This window comes from Oncorhynchus keta, unplaced genomic scaffold (genome assembly GCF_023373465.1).
Source record: "Oncorhynchus keta strain PuntledgeMale-10-30-2019 unplaced genomic scaffold, Oket_V2 Un_contig_20651_pilon_pilon, whole genome shotgun sequence".
Taxonomy (NCBI): Eukaryota; Metazoa; Chordata; class Actinopteri; order Salmoniformes; family Salmonidae; genus Oncorhynchus; species Oncorhynchus keta.
Window position 1 is genome coordinate 25,268 of NW_026282121.1, and position 25,205 is coordinate 50,472.

Sequence of the window (25,205 nt, forward strand, 5' to 3'; positions counted from 1 at the left end):
ATAGAGTACAGTATCTGTGTGTCTAGGAGTTGTTTGGACTGACTGTATCTGCAAACTGTATTAAATTGGCATATGAGTCAAAGCATTAGCCTACACAATGCAAAGGGGGGTCGCGTGTGTGTGTGACAGAGCGAGCGTGAGCGTGTGTGTAAGGCTGCTGACTGAGTTGAAAGAGAGGAAGTATGGCTGAAAGCTGAACACAGGAAGTGGCTCTGACTCTGAGTAAAGCTATTTTAGCAGGAGAGGAGAGCTCTCTCTCTCTCTCTCTTGACAGCAGCTCTCTGAGGAGAGGAGGGTCTTCAATCTGCATCAGAGGACATACTTCAGTGAGAGAGAGGAGTGAAGAAGAAGAAGCTCTGTGATGCTCACATGACAGTGTGACTGAGACCCCTAGATGAGAGGTGAGGTTTTGACTTTCACAGGAGAGGACAAACTGAGAGAGAGAGAGAGATAGAAACTGCTGTTCAGCTCAGACTGTGTGACCGAGAGAGAGAGCCTAGATGAGAGGTTTTGTAGCTTTCACACCTCTGTCTCTCTCTCTCTCTCTCTCTGTCAGTTCATGACACAGCAAGTTGAGGAAGTGAAATACAGTAACATGGGGTTGGACTGAATGTGGAACTGTGACTTCTCTAATGTGTAAAGAGGGTTAGGAGGGGAACCAAATTAAGGAAGCTACCACCTATCGCTGTAACTCTGTGTACCGTTTCTTTGCCCGTTCTCTGGAAGAATCATTTCGAGAGCTACCTAAGAGAGGGAATTTGCAGTCACCTTTTTGGGCACAACTTCCGTGAGTAGATGTAATAATTGTTTAATATATTGTGGTGATCCATTTGATACATTCATACGATATATGATATGTTTCCATAGTCCTAGCTCAGCTCCTGTTCTTTCTCTTCTGACAGTTGAGATTTCTCCTCAGATTTCTCCTCTGTGTCGGTGTTCTGTTTGACAGCTGTTTAATGGAGGAAAAGGGAACCATTGTAGTGTGAATTTAACTTGCGACTTTGTTTCCTGTCTTCCTGGGGAACATTAGTGGCTGCACTTTGCCAGAAATGCTGTTGATGTTGGCAGAACTGTCTTTAAAGGGATAGTTTGGGGTTTTGGCAACGAGGTCCTTTCTCTCCTTCTCCAGAGTCAGTTAATGTATGTAGTTCTTTCTGTCCTTGAGCTGTTCTTGTCTAATGATGTTCTGTATTATGTTTCATGCTCTGTGTGGACCCCAGGAAGAGTAGCTGCAACAGCTAACGGGGATCCTAATAAAATACCAAGATGAACTTATGGAGACCATTTTTATGTCTCTGCGTTCACTTGGAAGGAAGCTGCTGACTTGCAAATGCTTGTGATTGTATTAGGATCCCCATTAGCCGACGCCAATGGTGACAGCTATTCTTCCTGGGGTCCGACACATAACGACAGAGACATTACAGACAAAAATACTTTACAATTTAAAACATGAACATAGTTTTCTATATGGAAAAATTCACTACGACATAAGACAAATGTACACACACATTTAAAACAACAACAACGCAACTAAAGAATAATTGTGTGTGTGTGTGTGTGTGTGTGTGTGTGTGTGTGTGTGTGTGTGTGTGTGTGTGTGCGTGCGTTGGGATCTATCAGTTACACACACATGTCAGTACATACACACACATGTCAGTACATACACACACATGTCAGTACATACACACACGTCAGTACATACACACACGTCAGTACATACACACACATGTCAGTACATACACACACATGTCAGTACATACACACACACATACACACACATGTCAGTACATACACACACATGTCAGTACATACACACACACATGTCAGTACATACACACACATGTCAGTACATACACACACATGTCAGTACATACACACACACACATGTCAGTACATACACACACACACATGTCAGTACACACACACACACACATGTCAGTACACACACACATGTCAGTACACACACACATGTCAGTACACACACACATGTCAGTACATACACACACATGTCAGTACATACACACACGTCAGTACATACACACACACGTCAGTACATACACACACATGTCAGTACACACACACACACATGTCAGTACACACACACATGTCAGTACACACACACATGTCAGTACATACACACACATGTCAGTACACACACAAATGTCAGTACACACACACACACATGTCAGTACACACACACACATGTAAGTACACACACATGTCAGTACACACACACACACACACATGTCAGTACACACACACACACATGTCAGTACACACACACACACACACACACACACATGTCAGTACACGCACACACACACACACACACACACACATGTCAGTACACACACACACACATGTCAGTACACAAACACACATGTCAGTGCACACACTATCACACACACACACACATACACACACACACACACACACATGTCAGTACACACACACATGTCAGTACACACACACATGTCAGTACACACACACATGTCAGTACACACACACATGTCAGTACACACACACACATGTCAGTACATACACACACACGTCAGTACATACACACACACATGTCAGTACACACACACACATGTCAGTACACACACACACATGTCAGTACACACACACACATGTCAGTACACACACACACATGTCAGTACACACACACACATGTCAGTACACACACACACACACACATGTCAGTACACACACACACACACACACACATGTCAGTACACACACACACACACACACACATGTCAGTACACACACACAGTACACACACACACACACACACACACACATGTCAGTACACACACACACACACATGTCAGTACACAAACACACATGTCAGTACACACACACACACACACACACACACACACACACACACACACACACACACACACACACATGTCAGTACACACACACACACACACACACATGTCAGTACACACACACACACACACACATGTCAGTACACACACACACATGTCAGTACACACACACACATGTCAGTACACACACACACACATGTCAGTACACACACACACACATGTCAGTACACACACACACATGTGTAAGTACACACACACACATGTCAGTACACACACACACACACACACATGTCAGTACACACACACACATGTCAGTACACACACACACACACATGTCAGTACACACACACACACACACACACACATGTCAGTACACACACACACACACATGTCAGTACACACACACACACACACACACAACACACATGTCAGTACACACACACACACACACACACACACACACACACACACACACACACACACACACACACACACACACACACACACACACACACACACACACACACACACACACACACACATGTCAGTACACACACACACATGTCAGTACACACACACACATGTCAGTACACACACACACATGTCAGTACACACACACACATGTCAGTACACACACACACATGTCAGTACATACACACACATGTCAGTACATACACACACATGTCAGTACATGTACACACACACTTTTGGTCACATGGGGTAGAGGTGTTGCTTTATTTGTTTTCTGAAACCAGGTCTGCTGTTAACTTGCTCTGTGAGATAGAAGGTGGTTCCAGGCACTCGTGTCTATGTATAATACTGTATGTTTTCTTCAATTTGTTCTGGACCTGGGAACTGTGAAGTGCAATGACTGGAAGTCAATGGGAACAGCTATCATGGTCGCAGAACTACCTTTACTTTCTTCATACTCGACGCAGAGACATACACATGATGTCCACGAGTTCATCTGACTCTGGGGGAGAAATCCCCAAACTATCCCTGTTTTCAATCGTTAGACCAGTGGTCACCCACCGGTCCATCGCGATCTCCATTCCTAGTTGATCTCCAAGGCATTCCTAGTTGATCTCCAAGGCATTCCTAGTTGATCTCCAAGGCATTCCTAGTTGATCTCCAAGGCATTCCTAGTTGATCTCCAAGGCATTCCTAGTTGATCTCCAAGGCATTCCTAGTTGATCTCCAAGGCATTCCTAGTTGATCTCCAAGGCATTCCTAGTTGATCTCCAAGGCATTCCTAGTTGATCACCAAGGCATTCCTAGTTGATCTCCAAGGCATTCCTAGTTGATCTCCAAGGCATTCCTAGTTGATCTCCAAGGCATTCCTAGTTGATCTCCAAGGCATTCCTAGTTGATCTCCAAGGCATTCCTAGTTGATCTCCAAGGCATTCCTAGTTGATCTCCAAGGCATTCCTAGTTGATCACCAAGGCATTCCTAGTTGATCTCCAAGGCATTCCTAGTTGATCTCCAAGGCATTCCTAGTTGATCTCCAAGGCATTCCTAGTTGATCTCTGCCTCCTGCACCAACTGAGTCAGAGCTGCAATATGTCACTTTTTAGGTGACCTGACCAAATTCACATAGAAACGTGTTTATATAGATCTGTCTCATTGAAAGCAAGTCTAAGAAGCAGTAGATCTGTTCTATGTGCTCTATTTCTTCCCCTTCTTAAGTTTTGTTTTTTGCGTCTTTTACTTGTGGTTTTGTACACCAGCTTCAAACAGCTGAAAAAACAACATTTTTGTTTATGGAAAATATAATTCACAGTGGTTTAGATGATACAATGATTCTCTACACTATACTTCCTTGTTTTGTCACAAACTGAAATAACTATTAGAATTTTAACAACCAGGAAATGGTGGAGTGATTTCTGCATAGTGCATCTTTTTTAAAGTTTCGTCATCAGCAGGAAGACTGCCTTTTCTCAGAGGGGTGAGTCAGGTGAGAGGCAGGTGACTGCAGCTCCCTCAGACTGACCATCAGATGCAGGCCATCAGTCCAGTACAACAAAGAGGAAGTAAATGATTACGATCACTCAGCTGTGCCTCACAAGTAATACAACCAATCATCTATTACCAGTGTGGTCATATACAGTACCTCAAATGTTGAAATAGAGTTTCTCAATGGAACATTGGTAGGGCAAATCAAGCATAGCCAATATGCAGTGATAGTGTATTGGGCCTGTAGCCTACTGAACAAACCTCATTGTAACAGAACTGTGTTTAACTGCTTCATGTTGCATAGACTTATGTTTTAAAAAAATCAGAGCGGTAGATCTCTGAGCGGTCGGTAGATCTCTGAGCGGTCGGTAGATCTCTGAGCGGTCGGTAGATCTCTGAGCGGTCGCTAGATCTCTGAGCGGTCGGTAGATCTCTGAGCGGTCGCTAGATCTCTGAGCGGTCGCTAGATCTCTGAGCGGTCGCTAGATCTCTGAGCGGTCGCTAGATCTCTGAGCGGTCGCTAGATCTCTGAGCGGTCGGTAGATCTCGGCTTTCATTTTGACTCAATGTGATCTTGACTCAGAAAAGGTTGATGACCTCTACCTCAGACTAATTACCTCAGTGTGGAAGTTGTGGGAAGTGGCCTTCCTCTTCCCTTATTCTAGGAGCGTCTGGTAATGTACTAGAGGGGTTTATTTAAAGTCTCCCCTGTGTGGGTCAGCATTGACACATAACTCTACTCTAGCTAACGTCCCATACAGGATGTTAGCTTAGATACTCAGCACGGTTTCTCTCTGCCCAGACACACACACACACACACACACACACACACACACACACACACACACACACACACACACACACACACACACACACACACACACACACACACACACACACACACACACACACACACACACACACACACACACACACACACACACACACACACACACACACACAGCTGCATTATACAGTCCAGTCCTGTGAGAGAAGCATCCAGCCTTCTACCTAATCCCACCCACATCCCTGTTAGGTACAACAGGGCCCGTGGGGAGGGGGGATGTTTTTGGCAATACCACCGGATGTCCTCTACTCTGCACTGCCACTATGGTCTATCTCTCTCCGGTATTGCTGTTCCTTTAACAACTGTTGTCATAAACGTTTTGAGAATCCTTTTGCTGAATTAAAGTAGAATCATAATGGCGTGTGAATGGTGGTGTTGTTATCTCCAGTCAGTTTATTCACCTCTATAACTGCTAGTGTTGGTGTGTGTGTTTTTACTAAGTGTCTCTGCTGCTAACCCTGATGAGGTACCTCGGCGCGGGGGGTTGTCGGGAGGATCAAAGAGCAGCAGCCATTTTAACAGCGTCTAAACTGAAGCATGTGTGTTTGTATATGCGAGCCCGCATGTGTGTCCTACTTGTGCTACTTCAAAGTGTCCACAGTCCCACAGGAGGAGTCATGTGTCGCTAGCGGCAGTCCAACCCCATCACTGACCGGGCTCCAGTCCAACCCCATCACTGACCAGGCTCCAGTCCAACCCCATCACTGACCAGGCTCCAGTCCAACCCAATCACTGACCGGGCTCCAGTCCAACCCCATCACTGACCAGGCTCCAGTCCAACCCCATCACTGACCAGGCTCCAGTCCAACCCCATCACTGACCGGGCTCCAGTCCAACCCCATCACTGACCAGGCTCCAGTCCAACCCCAACCCATCACTGACCAGGCTCCAGTCCAACCCCAACCCCATCACTGACCAGGCTCCAGTCCAACCCCAACCCATCACTGACCAGGCTCCAGTCCAACCCCAACCCCATCACTGACCAGGCTCCAGTCCAACCCCAACCCATCACTGACCAGGCTCCAGTCCAACCCCAACCCATCACTGACCAGGCTCCCCAACCCCATCACTGACCAGGCTCCAGACCAACTCCATCACTGACCAGGCTCCAGACCAACCCCATCACTGACCAGGCTCCAGACCAACCCATCACTGACCAGGCTCCAGTCCAACCCCAACCCATCACTGACCAGGCTCCAGTCCAACCCCAACCCATCACTGACCAGGCTCCAGTCCAACCCCAACCCCATCACTGACCAGGCTCCAGTCCAACCCCAACCCATCACTGACCAGGCTCCAGACCAACCCATCACTGACCAGGCTCCAGACCAACCCCATCACTGACCAGGCTCCAGTCCAACCCCATCACTGACCAGGCTCCAGACCAACCCCAACCCATCACTGACCAGGCTCCAGTCCAACCCCATCACTGACCAGGCTCCAGTCCAACCCATCACTGACCAGGCTCCAGTCCAACCCCATCACTGACCAGGCTCCAGTCCAACCCACCACTGACCAGGCTCCAGTCCAACCCCATCACTGACCAGGCTCCAGTCCAACCCACCACTGACCAGGCTCCAGTCCAACCCCATCACTGACCAGGCTCCAGACCAACCCCATCACTGACCAGGCTCCAGTCCAACCCCATCACTGACCAGGCTCCAGACCAACCCATCACTGACCAGGCTCCAGTCCAACCCCATCACTGACCAGGCTCCAGACCAACCCCATCACTGACCAGGCTCCAGTCCAACCCCATCACTGACCAGGCTCCAGTCCAACCCCATCACTGACCAGGCTCCAGTCCAACCCCATCACTGACCAGGCTCCAGACCAACCCCATCACTGACCAGGCTCCAGACCAACCCATCACTGACCAGGCTCCAGACCAACCCATCACTGACCAGGCTCCAGTCCAACCCCATCAATGACCAGGCTCCAGTCCAACCCCATCACTGACCAGGGGTAGTTTCAAATCAAATCAAAGTTTATTTGTCACGTGCGCCGAATACAACAAATGTAGTAGACCTTACAGTGAAATGCTTACTTACAGGCTCAAACCAATAGTGCAAAAACTGTGCTAGGTGAACATTGGGTAAGTAAAGAAATAAAACAACAGTAAAAAGAGAAGCTATATACAGTATCGAGGCTATAAACAGTAGCGAGGCTATAAACAGTAGCGAGGCTATGTACAGTAGCGAGGCTATAAACAGTAGCGAGGCTATGTACGGTAGCGAGGCTATGTACGGTAGCGAGGCTATGTACAGTAGCGAGGCTATGTACAGTAGCGAGGCTATAAACAGTAGCGAGGCTATAAACAGTAGCGAGGCTATGTACAGTATCGAGGCTATAAACAGTAGCAAGGCTATAAACAGTAGCGAGGCTATGTACAGTAGCGAGGCTATGTACAGTAGCGAGGCTATAAACAGTAGCGAGGCTATATACAGTAGCGAGGCTATAAACAGTAGCGAGGCTATATACAGTAGCGAGGCTATAAACAGTAGCGAGGCTATATACAGTAGCGAGGCTATAAACAGTAGCGAGGCTATAAACAGTAGCGAGGCTATATACAGTAGCGAGGCTATATACAGGAGCGAGGCTATAACAGTAGCGAGGCTATATACAGTAGCGAGGCTATAAACAGTAGCGAGGCTATAAACAGTAGCGAGGCTATATACAGTAGCGAGGCTATAAACAGTAGCGAGGCTATAAACAGTAGCGAGGCTATAAACAGTAGCGAGGCTATATACAGTAGCGAGGCTATATACAGGAGCGAGGCTATAACAGTAGCGAGGCTATAAACAGTAGCAGGCTATATAAACAGTAGCGAGGCTATATAAGGCTATATACAGTAGCGAGGCTATAAACAGTAGCGAGGCTATAAACAGTAGCGAGGCTATAAACAGTAGCGAGGCTATAAACAGTAGCGAGGCTATAAACAGTAGCGAGGCTATATACAGTAGCGAGGCTATAAACAGTAGCGAGGCTATAAACAGTAGCGAGGCTATATACAGTAGCGAGGCTATAAACAGTAGCGAGGCTATATACAGTAGCGAGGCTATATACAGTAGCGAGGCTATAACAGTAGCGAGGCTATAAACAGTAGCGAGGCTATAAACAGTAGCGAGGCTATAAACAGTAGCGAGGCTATAAACAGTAGCGAGGCTATAAACAGTAGCGAGGCTATAAACAGTAGCGAGGCTATAAACAGTAGCGAGGCTATAAACAGTAGCGAGGCTATAAACAGTAGCGAGGCTATATACAGTAGCGAGGCTATATACAGTAGCGAGGCTATAAACAGTAGCGAGGCTATAAACAGTAGCGAGGCTATATACAGTAGCGAGGCTATATACAGTAGCGAGGCTATAAACAGTAGCGAGGCTATAAACAGTAGCGAGGCTACATACAGACACCGGTTAGTCAGGCTGATTGAGGTAGTATGTACATGTAGATATGGATTAAGTGACTATGCGTATATGATGAACAGAGAGTAGCAGTAGTGTAAAGAGGGGTTGGCGGGACACAGTGCAGAGAGCCTGGTTTTCCAGGCTAGCAGAAACCAGGGCTGCAGGGTAGATTCCACCAGAATGAAAAGGAGTCCGGTCCAGTAGTTGTTCACACAACCCTGTTGTTGTTTACATAGTCATTATAGTTCCAGAGAAACAACATGTAAACAAACATGGGGTTGTGACTGTGAGAACGTCTGAGTAGCCAGCAGTAGCCATGTGGTTCTCTCTACAGCTGAATCATCTGCCTTTCCTTTTGCCTGGAGTAGATTCTCTGGGGGGGTTTTCTCTCTCTCTCTCTCTCTCTCTCTCTCTCTCTCTCTCTCTCTCTCTCTCTCTCTCTCTCTCACCTCTCTCTCTCTCTCTCTCTCTCTCTCTCTCTCTCTCTCTCTCTCTCTCTCTCTCTCTCTCTCTCTCTCTCTCTCTCTCTCTCTCTCTCTCTCTCTCTCTCTCTCTCTCTCTCTCTCTCTCTCTCTCTCTCTCTCTCTCTCTCTCTCTCTCTCTCTCTCTCTCTCTCTCTCTCTCTCTCTCTCTCTCACCTCTCTCTCATCCTCTCTCACCTCTCTCTCTCTCTCTCTCTCACCTCTCTCTCTCTCTCTCTCACCTCTCTCTCTCTCTCTCTCTCTCTCTCTCTCTCTCTCTCTCTCTCTGTGTGATCTGCTTCATTCCTATAAATGCCTGGAGATGCCCCTTTAAGAGCTGTCCAGGCCCACTAGGGATGATGTGGTGTGTCATCTATGGTCTCAGGCCACATATCTTCTTCCAGTCTCGTGGCTCTCTGCTTGTGGTACTGATATCAATGTCTCCATTGTGGGAAGCTATTTTTCTAATATTAGCTGGAGGGGTGCATGTCAGTGGTGCTCATCGCTAAACAATGAGGAGTAGTGTAGAGGTGGGGGGGGGGGGGGTTCCAGATTGCCTTTAGTGCAGTTGGGTTGCACATCTCTGAAGGTTATGTCATTTTAAAATGCTTTCTTAATGCCTTTGCAGACTGTACTATTTTGCCCTCCTTGACAAAATGTGCACGTCGAAAACGATTAAACATAAACGATTGTCAGACGTCTTGGCTCGTTCAGTGTGACAGGGTCGAGGTCTGCTGGTTCAGTGTGACAGGGTCGAGGTCTGCTGGTTCAGTGTGACAGGGTCGAGGTCTGCTGGTTCAGTGTGACAGGGTCGAGGTCTGCTGGTTCAGTGTGACAGGGTCGAGGTCTGCTGGTTCAGTGTGACAGGGTCGAGGTCTGCTGGTTCAGTGTGACAGGGTCGAGGTCTGCTGGTTCAGTGTGACAGGGTCGAGGTCTGCTGGTTCAGTGTGACAGGGTCGAGGTCTGCTGGTTCAGTGTGACAGGGTCGAGGTCTGCTGGTTCAGTGTGACAGGGTCGAGGTCTGCTGGTTCAGTGTGACAGGGTCGAGGTCTGCTGGTTCAGTGTGACAGGTCTGGGTGACAGGGAGGTCTGCTGGTTCAGTGTGACAGGGTCGAGGTCTGCTGGTTCAGTGTGACAGGGTCGAGGTCTGCTGGTTCAGTGTGACAGGGTCGAGGTCTGCTGGTTCAGTGTGACAGGGTCAGTTCAGTGTGACAGGGTCGAGGTCTGCTGGTTCAGTGTGACAGGGTCGAGGTCTGCTCGTTCAGTGTGACAGGGTCGAGGTCTGCTCGTTCAGTGTGACAGGGTCGAGGTCTGCTCGTTCAGTGTGACAGGGTCGAGGTCTGCTGGTTCAGTGTGACAGGGTCGAGGTCTGCTGGTTCAGTGTGACAGGGTCGAGGTCTGCTGGTTCAGTGTGACAGGGTCGAGGTCTGCTGGTTCAGTGTGACAGGGTCGAGGTCTGCTCGTTCAGTGTGACAGGGTCGAGGTCTGCTGGTTCAGTGTGACAGGGTCGAGGCCTGCTGGTTCAGTGACTCTGCTGGTTCAGTGTGACAGGGTCGAGGCCTGCTGGTTCAGTGTGACAGGGTCGAGGCCTGCTCGTTCAGTGTGACAGGGTCGAGGCCTGCTGGTTCAGTGTGACAGGGTCGAGGTCTGCTGGTTCAGTGTGACAGGGTCGAGGTCTGCTGGTTCAGTGTGACAGGGTCGAGGTCTGCTGGTTCAGTGTGACAGGGTCGAGGTCTGCTCGTTCAGTGTGACAGGGTCGAGGTCTGCTGGTTCAGTGTGACAGGGTCGAGGTCTGCTGGTTCAGTGTGACAGGGTCGAGGTCTGCTGGTTCAGTGTGACAGGGTCGAGGTCTGCTGGTTCAGTGTGACAGGGTCGAGGTCTGCTGGTTCAGTGTGACAGGGTCGAGGTCTGCTGGTTCAGTGTGACAGGGTCGAGGTCTGCTGGTTCAGTGTGACAGGGTCGAGGTCTGCTGGTTCAGTGTGACAGGGTCGAGGTCTGCTGGTTCAGTGTGACAGGGTCGAGGTCTGCTGGTTCAGTGTGACAGGGTCGAGGTCTGCTGGTTCAGTGTGACAGGGTCGAGGTCTGCTGGTTCAGTGTGACAGGGTCGAGGTCTGCTGGTTCAGTGTGACAGGGTCGAGGTCTGCTGGTTCAGTGTGACAGGGTCGAGGTCTGCTGGTTCAGTGTGACAGGGTCGAGGTCTGCTGGTTCAGTGTGACAGGGTCGAGGTCTGCTCGTTCAGTGTGACAGGGTCGAGGTCTGCTCGTTCAGTGTGACAGGGTCGAGGTCTGCTCGTTCAGTGTGACAGGGTCGAGGTCTGCTCGTTCAGTGTGACAGGGTCGAGGCCTGCTGGTTCAGTGTGACAGGGTCGAGGTCTGCTCGTTCAGTGTGACAGGGTCGAGGCCTGCTCGTTCAGTGTGACAGGGTCGAGGCCTGCTCGTTCAGTCTGACAGGGTCGAGGCCTGCTGGTTCAGTGTGACAGGGTCGAGGCCTGCTGGTTCAGTGTGACAGGGTCGAGGCCTGCTGGTTCAGTGTGACAGGGTCGAGGTCTGCTGGTTCAGTGTGACAGGGTCGAGGTCTGCTCGTTCAGTGTGACAGGGTCGAGGTCTGCTCGTTCAGTGTGACAGGGTCGAGGCCTGCTGGTTCAGTGTGACAGGGTCGAGGCCTGCTGGTTCAGTGTGACAGGGTCGAGGCCTGCTGGTTCAGTGTGACAGGGTCGAGGCCTGCTGGTTCAGTGTGACAGGGTCGAGGCCTGCTGGTTCAGTGTGACAGGGTCGAGGTCTGCTGGTTCAGTGTGACAGGGTCGAGGCCTGCTGGTTCAGTGTGACAGGGTCGAGGCCTGCTGGTTCAGTGTGACAGGGTCGAGGTCTGCTGGTTCAGTGTGACAGGGTCGAGGCCTGCTGGTTCAGTACCACTACGTCTTGGCTCGTTCAGTGTGACAGGGTCGAGGTCTGCTGGTTCAGTACCACTATGTCTTGGTTCGTTCAGTGTGACAGGGTCGAGGCCTGCTGGTTCAGTACCACTATGTCTTGGTTCGTTCAGTGTGACAGGGTCGAGGTCTGCTGGTTCAGTACCACTATGTCTTGGTTCGTTCAGTGTGACAGGGTCGAGGTCTGCTGGTTCAGTGTGACAGGGTCGAGGCCTGCTGGTTCAGTACCACTACGTCTTGGCTCGTTCAGTGTGACAGGGTCGAGGTCTGCTGGTTCAGTACCACTATGTCTTGGTTCGTTCAGTGTGACAGGGTCGAGGTCTGCTGGTTCAGTACCACTATGTCTTGGTTCGTTCAGTGTGACAGGGTCGAGGTCTGCTGGTTCAGTACCACTATGTCTTGGTTCGTTCAGTGTGACAGGGTCGAGGCCTGCTGGTTCAGTACCACTATGTCTTGGTTCGTTCAGTGTGACAGGGTCGAGGTCTGCTGGTTCAGTACCACTATGTCTTGGTTCGTTCAGTGTGACAGGGTCGAGGTCTGCTGGTTCAGTACCACTATGTCTTGGTTCGTTCAGTGTGACAGGGTCGAGGTCTGCTGGTTCAGTACCACTATGTCTTGGTTCGTTCAGTGTGACAGGCCTGCTGGTTCAGTACCACTAGGCCTGCTGGTTCAGTACCACTATGTCTTGGTTCGTTCAGTGTGACAGGGTCGAGGTCTGCTGGTTCAGTACCACTATGTCTTGGTTCGTTCAGTGTGACAGGGTCGAGGTCTGCTGGTTCAGTACCACTATGTCTTGGTTCAGTGTTCAGTGTGACAGGGTCGAGGTCTGCTGGTTCAGTACCACTATGTCTTGGTCTCGTTCAGTGTGACAGGGTCGAGGTCTGCTGGTTCAGTACCACTATGTCTTGGTCTTGGTTCAGTGTGACAGGGTCGAGGTCTGCTGGTTCAGTACCACTATGTCTTGGTTCTGGTTCAGTGTGACAGGGTCGAGGCCTGCTGGTTCAGTACCACTACGTCTTGGCTCGTTCAGTGTGACAGGGTCGAGGTCTGCTGGTTCAGTACCACTATGTCTTGGTCGAGGTCTGCTGGTTCAGTGTGACAGGGTCGAGGCCTGCTGGTTCAGTACCACTATGTCTTGGTTCGTTCAGTGTGACAGGGTCGAGGTCTGCTGGTTCAGTACCACTATGTCTTGTCGTTCAGTGTGACAGGGTCGAGGTCTGCTGGTTCAGTGTGACAGGGTCGAGGCCTGCTGGTTCAGTACCACTACGTCTTGGCTCGTTCAGTGTGACAGGGTCGAGGTCTGCTGGTTCAGTACCACTATGTCTTGGTTCGTTCAGTGTGACAGGGTCGAGGTCTGCTGGTTCAGTACCACTATGTCAGTTCAGTGTGACAGGGTCGAGGTCTGCTGGTTCAGTACCACTATGTCTTGGTTCGTTCAGTGTGACAGGGTCGAGGTCTGCTGGTTCAGTACCACTATGTCTTGGTTCGTTCAGTGTGACAGGGTCGAGGCCTGCTGGTTCAGTACCACTATGTCTTGGTTCGTTCAGTGTGACAGGGTCGAGGTCTGCTGGTTCAGTACCACTATGTCTTGGTTCGTTCAGTGTGACAGGGTCGAGGTCTGCTGGTTCAGTACCACTATGTCTTGGTTCGTTCAGTGTGACAGGCTGGTTCAGTACCAGGTCAGTGTGACAGGGTCGAGGCCTGCTGGTTCAGTACCACTATGTCTTGGTTCGTTCAGTGTGACAGGGTCGAGGTCTGCTGGTTCAGTACCACTATGTCTTGGTTCGTTCAGTGTGACAGGGTCGAGGTCTGCTGGTTCAGTACCACTATGTCTTGGTTCGTTCAGTGTGACAGGGTCGAGGTCTGCTGGTTCAGTACCACTATGTCTTGGTTCGTTCAGTGTGACAGGGTCGAGGTCTGCTGGTTCAGTACCACTATGTCTTGGTTCGTTCAGTGTGACAGGGTCGAGGTCTGCTGGTTCAGTACCACTATGTCTTGGTTCGTTCAGTGTGACAGGGTTCAGTACCGAGGTCGTTCTGCTGGTTCAGTACCACTATGTCTTGGTTCGTTCAGTGTGACAGGGTCGAGGCCTGCTGGTTCAGTACCACTATGTCTTGGTTCGTTCAGTGTGACAGGGTCGAGGTCTGCTGGTTCAGTACCACTATGTCTTGGTTCGTTCAGTGTGACAGGGTCGAGGTCTGCTGGTTCAGTACCACTATGTCTTGGTTCGTTCAGTGTGACAGGGTCGAGGTCTGCTGGTTCAGTACCACTATGTCTTGGTTCGTTCAGTGTGACAGGGTCGAGGTCTGCTGGTTCAGTACCACTATGTCTTGGTTCGTTCAGTGTGACAGGGTCGAGGTCTGCTGGTTCAGTACCACTATGTCTTGGTTCGTTCAGTGTGACAGGGTCGAGGCCTGCTGGTTCAGTACCACTATGTCTTGGTTCGTTCAGTGTGACAGGGTCGAGGCCTGCTGGTTCAGTACCACTATGTGCAGTTGTAGGCTCCGACAAAGTTCTGTCAGTGTCAGATGTTTTGGGCCTTTATCATGTAGTATGGCTTGTGTTAAGAGACGGTGCCGGTGATTGATAAAGGTTAAATAAAATATATATATATATTATATACGTTTTTTTGACCTAGATGCATACTTTCAGTTTTTCCGAAGTCATTTCATTCACTCATAAGCATAGAGTGAGGCTAGCACTGCTGGTGCTGATACAGGTGCAGATCAAACACACCACTGTGGTTAATGTAGCCCAGGTCTGCTGGTGCTGATACAGGTGCAGATCAAACACACCACTGTGGTTAATGTAGTCCAGGTCTGCTGGTGCTGATACAGGTGCAGATCAAACACACCACTGTGGTTAATGTAGTCCAGGTCTGCTGGTGCTGATACAGGTGCAGATCAAACACACCACTGTGGTTAATGTAGCCCAGGTCTGCTGGTGCAGATCAAACACACCACTGTGGTTAATGTAGTCCAGGTCTGCTGATGCAGATCAAACACACCACTGTGGTTAATGTAGCCCAGGTCTGCTGGTGCTGATACAGGTGCAGATCAAACACACCACTGTGGTTAATGTAGTCCAGGTCTGCTGGTGCTGATACAGGTGCAGATCAAACACACCACTGTGGTTAATGTAGCCCAGGTCTGCTGGTGCTGATACAGGTGCAGATCAAACACACCACTGTGGTTAATGTAGCCCAGGTCTGCTGGTGCAGATCAAACACACCACTGTGGTTAATGTAACCCAGGTCTGCTGGTGCTGATACAGGTGCAGATCAAACACACCACTGTGGTTAATGTAGCCCAGGTCTGCTGGTGCAGATCAAACACACCACTGTGGTTAATGTAGTCCAGGTCTGCTGGTGCTGATACAGGTGCAGATCAAACACACCACTGTGGTTAATGTAACCCAGGTCTGCTGGTGCTGATACAGGTGCAGATCAAACACACCACTGTGGTTAATGTAGCCCAGGTCTGCTGGTGCTGATACAGGTGCAGATCAAACACACCACTGTGGTTAATGTAGTCCAGGTCTGCTGGTGCTGATACAGGTGCAGATCAAACACACCACTGTGGTTAATGTAGTCCAGGTCTGCTGGTGCAGATCAAACACACCACTGTGGTTAATGTAGCCCAGGTCTGCTGATGCTGATACAGGTGCAGATCAAACACACCACTGTGGTTAATGTAGTCCAGGTCTGCTGATACAGGTGCAGATCAAACACACCACTGTGGTTAATGTAGTCCAGGTCTGCTGATGTCGCCTCTCAAGCCAATCTCAGAATGTGACGACAGAAGCAAATGGTACAATCTGACCAGGTTGACATTTAACATTTGAATTCGTTAACATCGCACAGTGTGACGTGATAATTGTAAAAGACTGAATCCAACGTAAAGTCTGCAAAGGTCTTGTTGCTGAACACTTCTCCATACAGCCATGTTGTCAGTTTCAACATCGTCATTGAAGCTAATATGGGGAATTTTCAGTTCATTAAATTACTTTTCAGACTCCTCATATCCTTCCTTTATTGACTGAACATTGTGCCAGATGGCATCTTCCCCCCAACCCTGAAACAACGATGTCAAACTGATCCAGCTGAGGGTCAAGTGTCTCTGGGTAGGACAGTTTCAGCATCCCAACCATCACTGGAATGGAACACTGGAATGGAACACTGGAATGGAACACTGGAATGCAGTGGTTTAGAGGACAGGTGTTGGTATCATGTTGTTATCTCAAGGACAGGGTCAGCTGTTCTGACTACCGCAGTGTCCCGCTGGCTTACAGAGAGCTGGAGAAGAGAGATGGGCCTCCACTACTGCTCTCTGTTCCTATCGGAGGGTGTTGAAGTCATCAAGAGGTGGGCTGAGAGATTAGGGAGGGTCGTACCACCTCAAAAAGCACAAGGGAGAGGATTTCAACAACCCTCATCTCAGATTGTTCTGAAATCTGTTAGAAACAGATAAGACTAGCATTCCAGCAACATTACATTATTGAAATATCATTTGATCTCTGAGAAATTAAGCTAATTGATTGCATCCAAATTGGTCATTTTTTAAATGTAGTACCTAACATCCGATTTGGACCATACGCGATAGCAAGGTGGAGTACATTCTGAGTAAGAGTGCGAGAGCAAGGTGCTGCCTTAGAGATAGCGAGGTGCTGCCTTAGAGAGAGAGCGCGAGAGCAAGGTGCTGCCTTAGAGAGAGAGAGAGAGAGAGAGAGAGCGAGTTGCTGCCTTAGAGAGAGAGAGAGAGAGAGAGCGAGGTGCTGCCTTAGAGAGAGAGAGCGAGTTGCTGCCTTAGAGAGAGAGAGAGAGAGCGAGGTGCTGCCTTAGAGAGAGAGAGAGAGAGAGAGCGAGGTGCTGCCTTAGAGAGAGAGAGCGAGTTGCTGCCTTAGAGAGAGAGAGAGCGAGTTGCTGCCTTAGAGAGAGAGAGAGAGAGAGAGAGAGAGCGAGGTGCTGCCTTAGAGAGAGTGCAATGCACTTTAGTAGAGAGAGGGGGATGTAGAGAGATTTTGTGAGATAGAAGGGTGCTGCTTTAGAGAGATGGAGAGAGAGGGGATGTAGAGACAGGATGGCTGTGGGTTGGGCCTCTTTCGTGTCAGGTCTTCCTGTTGACCACATTGACAGGAAGATAGAGGCCTCTGCAGTTGAAACTGTCACCTCTCTCTTTCTCTCTCTCTCTCTCTCTCTCTCTCTCTCTCTCTCTCTCTCCTCTCTCGTTGACTGGTAACTAATGCAAATCACATTTATATGGACTGGGCTAGCCTATTACGAATGTAAATCACATGTGTATATGGACTGGGATAATCTATAACAGGGATGGGGAACTGGCGGGGGCCCCCTTTTGAAGGCCCTCGGACACAGTCAATTGAAGTTAATTCATTAGGCCCTCATCCATGGATTTCACTTGACTGAGCAGGGGTGCAGCCATGGGTGGGCCTTGGAGGGCATAGGCCCCTCCACTGGGGAGCCAGGCCCAGCCAATCAGAATGAGTTTTCCCCAAAAATGTAGTTTTATTACAGAGAGAAATATTCCTCAGACCTGAAAACTGCACCATTTAAAGTGGCATTTTATTGTCCCCAGCACAAGGTGCACCTGTGTAATGATCATGCTGTTTAATTAGCTTCTTGATATGCCACACCTTTCAGGTGGATGGATTATCTTCATAAAGGATAAGTGCTCACTAACACGGCATGTAAACACATTTGCACACAAAATTTAGCTAGAAATGAGCTTTTTGTGCAAATTGACCATTTCTGGGATTTTTTTATTTCACCTCATGAAACATGGGACCAACACTTCACATGTTGCGTTTATATTTAGAAAATATATTTTTTTTTATAGCAACACAAGACACCTGTCTGATTTACACCTGTTTGAGTGGACTAATCCATTGCCTGTCTGGGTGGACTAGTCCATTGTCTCTGTGGGTGGACTAGTCCATTGTCTCTGTGGGTGGACTAGTCCATTGTCTCTGTGGGTGGACTAGTCCATTGTCTCTGTGGGTGGACTAGTCCATTGTCTCTGTCTGGGTGGACTAGTCCATTGTCCATTGTGGACTAGTCCATTGTCTGTCTGAGTGGACTAGTCCATTGTCTGTCTGAGTGGACTAGTCCATTGTCTGTCTGAGTGGACTAGTCCATTGTCTGTCTGAGTGGACTAGTCCATTGTCTGTCTGAGTGGACTAGTCCATTGTCTGTCTGGGTGGACTAGTCCATTGTCTGTCTGGGTGGACTAGTCCATTGCGGAGGGGATGGCACACCACTATCACCAGTAGTACATTTAGCCTACTGTTAATTCCCACCATTTTTAATCTACAATGTTTGGTTGGTTACGGTAATGCATTCAATATATTATTATTACAGTCTTACCATTGTCATTGTAGGAGTGGACACATTGTTTGTAGAGTGTTCAATCCAGGCTACACCTTTTGGTTTATTTCATTCCATTTACAAGTTGTCAATTTATTCATTGTCTTTTGTTTGGAGTGCTCCTGTCAATCTTGAGTAAGGACGCACACCTAGCCTGTTTGAAAAATATTCCCAGCTCTCTTTCGATAACCACTCAGCATAAAAGGGGGAAAAATGTCATGCTCTGATCCGGTGGAAACGTCATAAAATAGGCCTACCTGATTACTTCTTATCCCTTGTGCAAAATAGCCTACAGCTCTGTCTGTGTGTCTGGAGCTCACTGGTGCGGAAACTCTGACAGCCCAGAATATTTTATACAATGTTGCAAGTTTGCTAGCACAAGCTTTGGGCTGGACCAAGTTGATAGTTGTACAATGTTTCTTACAGACAGTCCATGCATAGCCAATGGGATTTCTAGGATATCTGTTTTCATCAGGATATGTTCTACATGCAGGCTGTAGAGTATTTGTTGGATTTATGTAGGCTGTTTTTACATATTACCAATGGCAATAGAAGTTATATTTAAAATGGTATCATTTTCATTTAGATATCATTTTGATTTAACCACTACATTTATTTTGAGATATGAAGACTTTATTATAAATTGAATGAAACTGTTCCACGAAAAATGTGCAGATGAAAATCATAACGGATCAGTAGAAATGGAACTATACTCTGGCACTCAAAATGGAAAAGGTTAACGGTCGCTGGTGTAGCCTCTTACCGGTAACTTCAGGAGAGTAACGGCAGAACCTGAGAAGGCCAGCAATGGCGGGAAGAGGAGGATCAGGAATATATATTTTTATTCTTCTGGTTAGGCTATATTGATCTCTAACTCCCTCTTGAGTTAATCACAGTGCTTAAAGCATCAGACAAGCTCTGTGGCCTACATATAGTTGATTTTATTCAAACATAGGGTGTATCTACAGTTGAAGTCGGAAGTTTACATACACCTTAGCCAAATACACTTAAACTCAGTTTTTCACAATTCCTGACATTTAATCCAAGTAAAAATTCCCTGTTTTAGGTCAGTTAGGATCATCACTTTATTTTAAGAATGTGAAATGTCAGAATAATAGTAGAGTGATTTATTTCAGCTTTTATTTATTTCATCACATTCCCAATGGGTCAGATGTTTACATACACTCAATTTGTATTTGTTAGCATTGCCTTTAAATTGTTTAACTTGGGTCAAACGTTTCGGGTAGCCTTCTACAAGCTTCCCACAATAAGTTGGGTGAATTTTGGCCCATTCCTCCTGACAGAGCTGGTGTAACTGAGTCAGGTTTGTAGGCCTCCTTGCCTCCTCCTTCCACACAGGCTTTTTCAGTTCTACCCACACATTTTCTATGGGTTTGAGGTCAGGGCTTTGTGATGGCCACTCCAATACCTTGACTTTGTTGTCCTTAAGCCATTTTTCCACAACTTTGGAAGTATGCTTTGTGCCATTGTCCATTTGGAAGACCCATTTGCGACCAAGCTTTAACTTCCTGACTGATGTCTAGAGATGTTGCTTCAATATATTCACATAATCTTCTTCCCTCATGATGCCATCTATTTTTTGACCCCCACAACATGATGCTGCCACCACCGTGCTTCATGGTTGGGATGGTATTCTTCGGCTTGCAAGCATCCCTCTTTTTCCTCCAAACATAATGATGAACATTATGGCCAAACAGTTCTATTTTTGATTCATCAGACCAGGGGACATTTCTCCAAAAAGTATGATCTTTGTCCCCATGTGCAGTTTCAAACCGTAGTCTGTTTTTTTATGGTGGTTTTGGAGCAGTGGCGTCTTCCTTGCTGAGCAGCCTTTCAGGTTATGTCGATATAGGACTCGTTTTACTGTGGAAATAGATACTTTTGTACCTGTTTCCTCCAGCATCTTTACAAGGTCCTTTGCTGTTGTTCTTGGATTGATTTGTACTTTTCGCACCAAAGTATGTTCATCTCTAGGAGACAGAATCCGTCTCTTTCCTGAGCGGTATGACGGCTGCATGGTCCCATGGTGTTTATACTTGCGTACTATTGTTTGTACAGATGAACGTGGTACCTTCAGGTGTTTGGAAATTGCTCCCAAGGATGAATCCGACTTGTGGAGGTCTACAATTTTTTTTTCTGAGGTCTTGGCGGATTTCTTTTGATTTTCCCATGATGTCAAGCAAAGAGGCACTGAGTTTGAAGGTAGGCCTTGAAATACATCTACAGGTAAACCTCCAATTGACTCAAATTATGTCAATTAGCCTATCAGAAGCTTCTAAAGCCATGACATAATTTTCTGGAATTTTCCAAGCTGTATAAAGGCACAGTCAACTTAATGTTGGTAAACCTTTGACCCACTGGAAATGTGATACAGTGAATTATAAGTGAAATAATCTGTCTGTAAACAATTGTTGAAAAAATTACTTGTACCATGCACAAAATAGATGTCCTAACCGACTTGGCAAAACTATAGTTTGTTCACAAGAAATTTGTGGAGTGGTTGAAAAACAAGTTTTAATGACTAAGTGTATGTAAACATCCGACTTCTACTGTATGTATGGAAAAATACACGTTGAAAAATGTTGACCAATCAAAAGAACAGACGACTTTCAGTCGACCAAGATTTTGTTTAGGGACCTCCCTGGATTGGATGATGGTTGTCATCTGTCTGCTGTACCAGGAAGTATTTCTGGATCAATGTGATTGTTTCCCTTGTGGTTTTATAACTCATGTACTTTGCAAGTTATTTCAATACATCCTGTTATTTCTGTGCAAAGACAATATTATGTGTCTGCAGTCACACAGCTTTGCTCTAAGGACTGTGGTGAAAGGCCACTGGGTAAAAACTGGTTGAATCAACATTGTTTCCACGTCATTAATATATATATATTGTGATGACATTGAATCAAAGTGGGAAACTGTTTGCTTTTGTAAGAAGTCATCAACTTCAGGGAATTTCATATTTTTTTTCACCAAACTTTTAACCTTAATCCAATGACATGGTGACATTTCATGTTGAATTAATGTAAATTAAAACTAGATGTTGAACTGACGTCTGTGCCCAGTTGGAGAGGTGTGTGTGTGTGTGTTCCCATGTCTCTGAAGGTTTGTTGTGGTCCAGCCTGGTTATGTGTATAGCATCTGTAAGCCTACGGTTTGTGTGGATATTTAGGAAGTATTTAATGGATTGTGTGTATTCTCTCCATCAGGGGTGAAGCTGTAGAAGAATAACTGAAGAGAGAGAGATAAGATGCCTCCTCCCCCGCCACCCCCTGCCCCTCCCCCACCCCCAACCTTCGCTGTGGTAAGCACGCCAAAGACGTCCTAGTTATATTGAAAGTACTGATATGAGTTAACATGACGATGGAAAATTCATTCAATTTAGATGTAATCTTAGACGAAGACAGCATCACCTTCTGTCTGATCACCTCTCATCCCCTTCTGTCTGATCACCTCTCATCCCCTCTGTCAGATCACCTCTCATCCCCCTCTGTCAGATCACCTCTCATCCCCCTCTGTCAGATCACCTCTCATCCCCCTCTGTCAGATCACCTCTCATCCCCCTCTGTCAGATCACCTCTCATCCCCCTCTGTCAGATCACCTCTCATCCCCCTCTGTCAGATCACCTCTCATCCCCTTCTGTCAGATCACCTCTCATCCCCCTCCGTCAGATCACCTCTCACACCCTTCTGTCATGAGTGATTGAAGGGAAATTTCTTAGGTCAGTACAGATTTGACCTTGTTCAATAGCGCCACCTTGTGGCAGTGACAGGAAGAGTTTCCAGCATGGCAATGTGATTGTGCAAGTTGTCGTCCTAGGTAATACTATAAAATGTCCTAAATTACTTAACTGGCTCCTTTGTTTGTGTTTTATGTTGTCAACATTCGCAGGCAAATACACAGAAGCCATCACTCAGCAAGAATGAAGCACAAGGAAGAAACGCCTTACTGTCTGATATAGGAAAAGGTGCTCGCCTGAAGAAGGCCGTGACCAATGACAGGAGTCAACCCGTCATTGACAGTGAGTAAAGGGTTCTCAGATGCTGTGTATTCTCAAGGCTTTACTCAGAATGTACTCCTCCTCAGTCTAACCATTAGGAAATATGGAAGCTACTTGAAACCTACAAAGGCCTTCTGCAGATAATTCGATTTCAAAGGCTATGGTCTTGTGCCGGAGGAAAAGAGATTGAATACCTTTCTTCACAGAACCCAAAGGTGGAGGAGGAGGTGGCGGTGGAGGAGGTGGCGGAGGAGGTGGTGGAGGAGGAGGAGGAGGTGGCGGAGGAGGAGGACCAGTACTAGGAGGTCTCTTTGCAGGAGGCATGCCCAAGCTTCGGTCCTCAGGAGGGAACAGTAACGGTAATAATCCATGTGTATAATAAGAGGCTACAATGTACTGCAGCAGCCTCTAGAGGCTACAATGTACTGCAGCAGCCTCTAGAGGCTACAATGTACTGCAGCAGCCTCTAGAGGCTACAATGTACTGCAGCAGCCTCTAGAGGCTACATGTACTGCAGCAGCCTCTAGAGGCCAATGACTGCAGCAGCCTCTAGAGACTACAATGACTGCAGCAGCCTCTAGAGGCTACAATGTACTGCAGCAGCCTCTAGAGGCTACAATGTACTGCAGCAGCCTCTAGAGGCCACAATGTACTGCAGCAGCCTCTAGAGGCTACAAACTGCAGCAGCCTCTAGAGGATACAATGACTGCAGCAGCCTCTAGGGCTACAATGTACTGCAGCAGCCTCTAGAGGCTACAATTACTGCAGCAGCCTCTAGAGGAGGAGGAGGTACTGCAGCCTCTGGAGGAGGCTACAATGTACTGCAGCAGCCTCTAGAGGAGGTGGTGGCAGCAGCCTCTAGAGGCTACAATGTACTGCAGCAGCCTCTAGAGGCTACAATGTACTGCAGCAGCCTCTAGAGGCTACAATGTACTGCAGCAGTCTCTAGATGCTACAATGTACTGCAGCAGCCTCTAGAGGCTACAATGTACTGCAGCAGCCTCTAGAGGCTACAATGTACTGCAGCAGCCTCTAGAGGCTACAATGTACTGCAGCAGCCTCTAGATGCTACAATGTACTGCAGCAGCCTCTAGAGGTTACAATGTACTGCAGCAGCCTCTAGATGCTACAATGTACTGCAGCAGCCTCTAGATGTTACAATGTACTGCAGCAGCCTCTAGAGGCTACAATGTACTGCAGCAGCCTCTAGAGGCTACAATGTACTGCAGCAGACTCTAGAGGCTACAATGTACTGCAGCAGCCTCTAGAGGCTACATGTACTGCAGCAGCCTCTAGAGGCTACAATGTACTGCAGCAGACTCTAGAGGCTACAATGTACTGCAGCAGTCTCTAGAGGCTACAATGTACTGCAGCAGCCTCTAGAGGCTGCAGCAGCCTCTGGGTTCATTGAAAAATTTTTAAATGGCACAATGTACTGCAGTAGCCTCTAGAGGCTACAATGTACTGCAGCAGCCTCTAGAGGCTACAATGTACTGCAGCAGACTCTAGAGGCTACAATGTACTGCAGCAGCCTCTAGAGGTTACAATGTACTGCAGCAGCCCCTAGAGGTTACAATGTATTGCAGCAGCCTCTAGAGGCTACAATGTACTGCAGCAGCCTCTAGAGGCTACAATGTACTGCAGCAGCCTCTAGAGGCTACAATGTACTGCAGCAGTCTCTAGAGGCTACAATGTACTGCAGCAGCCTCTAGAGGCTACAATGTACTGCAGCAGCCTCTAGAGGTTACAATGTACTGCAGCAGCCTCTAGATGCTACAATGTACTGCAGCAGCCCCTAGAGGTTACAATGTACTGCAGCAGCCTCTAGAGGCTACAATGTACTGCAGCAGCCTCTAGAGGCTACAATGTACTGCAGCAGCCTCTAGAGGTTACAATGTACTGCAGCAGCCTCTAGATGCTACAATGTACTGCAGCAGCCTCTAGAGGCTACAATGTACTGCAGCAGCCTCTAGAGGCTACAATGTACTGCAGCAGCCTCTAGAGGCTACAATGTACTGCAGCAGCCTCTAGAGGCTACAATGTACTGCAGCAGCCTCTAGAGGCTACAATGTACTGCAGCAGCCTCTAGAGTGTTGCAGCAGTCTTACAATGTACTGCAGCAGCCTCTAGAGGCTACAATGTACTGCAGCAGCCTCTAGATGCTACAATGTACTGCAGCAGCCTCTAGAGGTTACAATGTACTGCAGCAGCCTCTAGAGGCTACAATGTACTGCAGCAGCCTCTAGAGGCTACAATGTACTGCAGCAGCCTCTAGAGGCTACAATGTACTGCAGCAGCCTCTAGAGGCTACAATGTACTGCAGCAGCCTCTAGAGGCTACAATGTACTGCAGCAGCCTCTAGAGGCTAC

The 25,205-nt window shown here is 47.9% G+C and overlaps 2 protein-coding genes across 41 annotated transcripts in view; both read left to right on the plus strand.

The window, feature by feature from the left end:
* The first annotated feature begins 207 nt into the window (after positions 1–207).
* The window catches only part of wipf1b (WAS/WASL interacting protein family, member 1b), a 32,576-nt gene continuing 7,578 nt past the window's right edge, over positions 208–25,205 (plus strand). For 4 of the 6 annotated variants that reach the window (XM_052504821.1, XM_052504823.1, XM_052504822.1 and 1 more), the window contains exons 1-4: positions 442–787; positions 22,045–22,139; positions 22,728–22,857; positions 23,043–23,195. In XM_052504821.1, coding sequence (XP_052360781.1) covers positions 22,086–22,139; positions 22,728–22,857; positions 23,043–23,195 — 337 coding nt within the window. In that variant the 5' untranslated portion in view covers positions 442–787; positions 22,045–22,085. Of the gene's footprint in view, positions 402–441; positions 788–22,044; positions 22,140–22,727; positions 22,858–23,042; positions 23,196–25,205 lie in introns of those variants that run through there. The other 2 variants (XM_052504824.1, XM_052504825.1) reach the window with 2 other exon arrangements.
* LOC127920807 (uncharacterized) lies at positions 10,758–17,171 on the plus strand. 35 transcript variants are annotated; one of them, XM_052504836.1, is made up of 7 exons: positions 10,758–10,818; positions 11,155–12,053; positions 12,618–13,024; positions 13,149–13,202; positions 13,836–14,051; positions 14,189–14,404; positions 14,578–17,171. In XM_052504836.1, exons 3-7 carry the CDS (start codon positions 12,722–12,724, stop codon positions 15,016–15,018), a joined length of 1,230 nt encoding a protein of 409 aa, XP_052360796.1. In that variant the 5' UTR covers positions 10,758–10,818; positions 11,155–12,053; positions 12,618–12,721; the 3' UTR covers positions 15,019–17,171. The 35 variants fall into 35 exon arrangements, with proteins under 35 accessions (XP_052360796.1, XP_052360792.1, XP_052360789.1 ...); XM_052504832.1 differs by lacking the exons at positions 10,758–10,818; positions 11,155–12,053 and adding an exon at positions 12,186–12,617 and having other exon boundaries at positions 12,701–12,808; positions 12,917–13,024; XM_052504829.1 differs by lacking the exons at positions 10,758–10,818; positions 11,155–12,053 and having other exon boundaries at positions 12,186–12,808; positions 12,917–13,024.

What these genes read in the sequence shown, in the direction of transcription:
- LOC127920807 (XM_052504827.1), top strand. Translation starts at nt 12,477, where the DNA reads ATGTCTTGGTTCGTTCAGTGTGACAGGGTCGAGGCCTGCTGGTTCAGT. An exon ending in TTCAGTGTGACAGGGTCGAG is followed by an intron (nt 13,025 to 13,835) that starts GTCTGCTGGTTC and finishes GACAGGGTCGAG; the next exon opens with GTCTGCTGGTTCAGTACCAC. An exon ending in TTCAGTGTGACAGGGTCGAG is followed by an intron (nt 14,052 to 14,188) that starts GTCTGCTGGTTC and finishes GACAGGGTCGAG; the next exon opens with GTCTGCTGGTTCAGTACCAC.